Genomic DNA, 5567 nt, shown 5'->3' with positions numbered 1-5567 from the left:
GGGTTGTTAACCAATGTCATAAAACAATATGTGTACTGACTGTTTAATGAGAAACTATTCTCCAAACCTTCATCTCAAGTACAATAACAAAAAAAAAAAATTTTATGCCATTCCAAAAATAAATAAATTCAAGCATGTTCTTTAATGGAAACATGCATTTAATTTTTCTTTTATTAGGCTCACATACTAGAATTCTACCAGAACTTATTGTAGGTAAGCTGAAATTAAAATGACTCAAAAATAATGCTTCTATACAATGTGGCTTGAAATAGCATTTGTATGTTTTCTGTTGGAGCACTGAAAAAGCTCTAAGGTACTGTGAAACTCTTCCCAAACTGTAATCTAATATAAATTATTCTTTATGAATTAAGAAAAATAAGAAATGTACGTTTATAATATATTTGTTTTTAAATTTCAGTGCCATCAAAACATCCTGGAATACCAGGTAAGAAAATATGATGACTATTTGGAAAAAAAAAAAAAGTGTTGTAGTTATTAGAATAGAAAACATGATAGCAGAGGTCTTAATTTATTACATTAAAAAACATGAACTTTAGATTAGATTTTGGTAGCATAGGCCTTTGCTTTTTCTATTCTTATGCCTCCTTCAATTATAATAAATGTATGTTCATTCCCTTATAGAATAGGTAAATTCTACACTGATTTTGTACAAATGCACAAGATCAATCAAATAAGTAAACAAAAACAATCTGAAAATTTCTCCCTCATTGAAAAGTAGTAGCATATTTCTCAGTACATTAGTGTTATTTGTCTCCTACCATTTCCATGAAAATTATTTGGCTCTTATTGCATCCAAGTGTCTCTTTTTAAACTTAAAAATAGTTTTAAAAGATAAGCAAAAGAAGTTTATTCTTTAAAACATCTCACTTTTACTGAATTGTTTCCCCTCCTGCATCCTTTTAGCGTTTACATTAGAACATAAGCTCCATGAGGACAGACATTTTCTTACTTTGTTCACTGATATAAATCCCCAGTGCCTGCACCAGTGCCTAGTATGTTAGTGAATTAATTGATTAGGTAATTAGTGAATTAATTAAAGAGGTCCAAGAAAGAACCTCTTCTTTGACCCTTATCTAGTGAGGTATTTGATTCCAATACTTGCCCACCTGATCCACTAGATTCTACCTTTGTTAAGTAGAGTCCACATGGTATGTACCACTCAGCATATTAGTGCCTTGTAGAGATCATTGCAGATAATAATTGTTCAATACATTTGAATTGTGATTGGGTTTCATTTATTATCTCATCTGAATGATGTAGATATCATTTGCCCTAATTTGTTAGTAAGGAAACTGAGGTTCAGAGACCTTTACCTGTTAAACCAGACAAGTCTGATTTTAAAGCCTGAGCTTTTTCTACTCCAGTACATTTTCCTGAGTTGAATGAGTTAATATACTTACACTCACACTAACCTTTAGTCTAGACTATTGCAGGCAAGTCTTCTCACCTCCAATCTTCATTCTCAGATGCCATCTGTACAAAATAGCAGTAGGTGATTTTGTATTGACTGTTACCTCAGTTTGTGCCACTTCAGCTACCCCTTGTCCTTCAAATATATTCCAAATTCCTTAGTCTAATATTTGAGTCCTTTAGAGTCCTAATCTACTTTCCAAACTTACTTCCCGTTATCCTCTTTCACACATCAACTTTTAGCCTCACTGAAATACTTGTCAGCCCCTTATCTCCCTTACAACTTTTTATCTCTAACTACCATTATGAAGTCCCCTTATTTAAAAAGAAAAAAAAAATTACAAAAGAGATACTAGGAAGTTATTCTATCACTTAATTCAAACTAAATTTATAGTTTTTCTTCATATGTTTCTGTTTCTCTAACCTTTGGCTCTCTCTGTGTCATCTGTGTTAGACATACTCAACATACCTGTTTTGGTGGTGGACATGTCCTGAAACTATCTTTACTTGACTTTGCAGGTACCACAGTATCAGTGATATTGTGGTACCTGCAGAGTCAAATAAGAATATGATACTGTGGCCTTGAAAGCCACAGCCCAGGTAAGCAGAGGCAATTGAAATGAATCTAATATTTGATTGGCCTTTGCAGGATTTCTCCCAGCATAATAAAGATAAAAATGCGTAATTGTAACATTGATGACTATGTTCTTAAAAATTCAAGAGATTTCCTATTTCACTACTTTTTGGGGTTCATCGCTGAAAAGGTCACTGGAAGCAAAACAAGTGAACCTTAGAATACCCATATCCACTGAGGCAATTGCTGCTAGGTATGACGATGGTGGCTCAATGGTAGACCAGAACACAAATATCATTGATCTCTTCCTAAGAAAGAAATACGGAGAATGAGGCTTTTACTGCTGGTATTATTTTTGAACAGCAAAGTTCTGACTACCTGTTCCTTCTAATCTTTTCAGTGTTATCTTTTTATAAGTCATTGTCCCAAAGGGACCCTTTCTCATAATTAATATAAAAGCAGCATATATGCTGAGTAAGAGGCAAAAGGGCAGAGGCCTGGAAGTGGTAGATGAAGTAAAAACAACAACAAAGAAAATGTCCAGTGCTAAGAGTTTAGAGATGAGGGCTGCTCTGGCAATAGAGCAGTGGTGAAGCAGGGAGTATTGGCAGTCTAAAGGGTTTGAGCCTTCCCCCGTTTTCTTCCTCTCAGGAACCACAAGTGGAGAACCTGGGAGGCAGGTCACTGGCAGCAAAACAGGTACATATTTTTATTGACTCCTAGAGAATGTTGTCCCCAGGGTTCAGAAGTCTGCTTTTGCATTTCTCTAGGGACTAAATGGATCCTGGGAAAATGAACATGTTTTATCTGTTTATTTGACTAAAGCCCTGGTAGACACTTCAAAGCCATATTTAGACTTTTCCTTTTTCTTAATGAACACTTAGAGAAGCACCCCTGTGGGACAGAAATTTGCTACGGCATTTGACTGAGGTGTGGAATGACACATGGGACAAGATTAACTTCTTCCTAGGGAGGAAACTTGAGACAAACCTACTGACTACTATAGCTGTGTCTTCCATAATGCTGACTGGAGAAGCATATCATGTTGAGACTTCTCCCTTAGCAGGAAAAATTTCTTTTTATAAGCACCTCTGGTGATAAATTATTTCCTCTAGGGGTGCATGTACTTGCACTGATATGTCTTTTTCAAAATATTTTCAAATCCCATAAACACACCACTTTTCTCCCTTTCTCTGTCAGAGGCCACAATTTTTACAGGAAGCAGTGCAACCACAGGAGTTGAACTAAAAACAGGTGAGCATTGGCAAATGTTGGCTTTCATATTCTCATAAGTTCCTCCCTTGGTTTTGCTCCATGGATAAGGATGAAGGTAAAGGAAGGACAAGGAGAGTGCTACATTTCTTTCCTTTGGGGTTACTGTTAGGGATTGCCAGGAAAAGATGTCTCAAGAGAGAACATTGCCACTCCATGTGCTTTTGGAATGAAATAGTCAAAGGGGGAAAACTCATAGAATTATGCATCTGCCAAAGGCCCAAAAAAGGGGCCTTCTGTTATAGTAAAGGAACATTCAGATTGCTTCCAGATTCAGGTTATCTGATGCCAGAATGTGTCACCGTGGTGAATTCAGGACCTGTTGTGTTTTCAGGTACCACTGGAGTAGCCCCTGGCACTACTCTGGCCCCTGGAAGCTCTAACACAGGTGAGACAATAAGCTGAGAGTTTTCCCGCGGGTACTTCTTTTAAGAAAATGTTTTCTTGGCTTTTATTTCTTGAGAAGATTTTCTCTATAATAATTCCAAAATTCTTAAAGTTTTTCCAGTCATGTCATTCTTCTTTTCCTCTGACTGAGAGGTTACAACTTCCCTAGGAGGAAGTGGAGGTATAATAGCCTTCAGGTGAGCACTCTTAGGCCATTAACTATATTTTCTTTCATTTCCCAATTAACAACTGTTTAATGCCCATCAATTAAGCATTATTAATTTAAAAATAGCTACTAGATAGCAAATGACAAGATTTCTTCTACTTCAAGGGGCCCTGTTAAAGGTCCCAAGACTAAAGTTACTAGTAGATACGTGTGTACAGAGAAAACGTTTATTTCCTGTCACGGAACCCCAGACACGCAAATAAAGGAAGTCAAGTGTTAAAATTTTTTTCAAGAAATTTGCTGTGAGAAAGAACTATTACAGAGGAAACATATGGATTAATTCTTGACATGTTGTCCCTGAGGATAGGATGGTTGCACTAATTGTTCTGAGTAATTTCTCATGCGAAATTACAAACACCAAAGCTTATACAGAAAGGAGGGCAAGAAAACTTCCTATCCCTGAGAAATAGCGAAGAGCTGCAAGAATCCTGGAAACAAGTATGTCCTATATAGACTTTTCTTTTCAAATGTGCTCTCTCTCTCTCTTTCTCTCTCTCTCTCTCACTCACTCTCACACACACACACACACACACAACTTGAAGAAGATCAGTATTTTCCCAATATATAAGTTCTCAAATACTCATGCCTTTTTCTGTTTCCATTCCACAAGACGTACCACTGCAGCATCAGAGAACCAAGTTACTGGAGGTAAAACAGGTGACCATGGGAGAAAACTATCCTGTCTCTGTGGTATAGACTGCCAGGAAGCTGGTCTCAAGTCAAAAACATTGTCCCTTTTTTTGCTTAGTAATGAAATGGTTAATGAAAAAATACCTACAGCTCATCACCAAAGAACAGCCGGAGAAAGAGCCAGTTAGATATGAAGAAGATACATTTATGTTCTTTGTAATGTCAGGTCTTTAGGAAAGAAACATGAGCACCATAGTGATCACAATTCTTTTTGAGTTTCAGCCTCCACTGGAGTGGCTCAAGTCACAACTGTTGCCCATGGAAGCTCCAATACAGGTGAGTCAACAGATTGGTAAGGAACTCTTCAAGAAAACTTCCAGCATTAGACATCTCCTCCAATATTATTCTTTCCATAAGTACTATCGTGTTCTTTTCGCAGTCCTTGAATATTTCCTAATTAAATCTATCCTGTGTTTCCTCTCTTTCAGAGTCTGCAATCTCCATAGGCATAAGTGGAAAAACAGGAAATGAAATAGCCACAGGTGAGTGAAGCAAGGACACTGCATTCACATTCTAACAATACTCAGTCTAAAAAGAGTGGCTTAAAATTCATACATATATTCATCAATCATATACTAAGCAATTACAAAGAAAATATTTATCAACCAAAGTCGAGAAATTCAAAATTTTATTCTTGTTTTCAGTGCTTTAAGCCGAGTGCTCAGCCATCATGCAGCCATTGGAATGACCGTAATACTGATGATCTAGAGAGATCATTCCTAGCTCCTTGTTACTGAACCCCAGAGAAAGGGACCCAATAATTAACAACATCCTTGCTAAATTAATTGTGGGAGGGACAGTGCCTGAGGAATATGCGCATCGTCCTTGGCATAAAACGCCCAGATTACTGAAATGTTGAAGAAGCATGTTCCCTTTGTTCGTTGATTTGCTTGTTAGCCTGTACCCATGTCATGATGGCAAAGGACTGACCCCAGACCACCATGTGTTTCTTATTTAGCTACGACTAGGGTAGTCCCTGGAAAGACT

At 37.1% G+C, this 5567-nt stretch overlaps 1 protein-coding gene across 1 annotated transcript in view; it reads left to right on the top strand.

Moving 5' to 3' along the window:
• Nucleotides 1-5567, top strand: part of LOC101359571 (submaxillary mucin-like protein) — a 37729-nt gene that overhangs the window by 12255 nt on the left and 19907 nt on the right. The window contains 1 exon segment of the mRNA XM_023738873.1: nt 419-445. Coding sequence (XP_023594641.1) covers nt 419-445 — 27 coding nt within the window.

This window comes from Trichechus manatus, unplaced genomic scaffold (assembly GCF_000243295.1).
Source record: "Trichechus manatus latirostris isolate Lorelei unplaced genomic scaffold, TriManLat1.0 scaffold00123, whole genome shotgun sequence".
NCBI lineage: Eukaryota > Metazoa > Chordata > Mammalia > Sirenia > Trichechidae > Trichechus > Trichechus manatus.
Note: the sequence above shows the minus strand (reverse complement) of the source record. Positions and strands in the feature narration are given on the sequence as shown.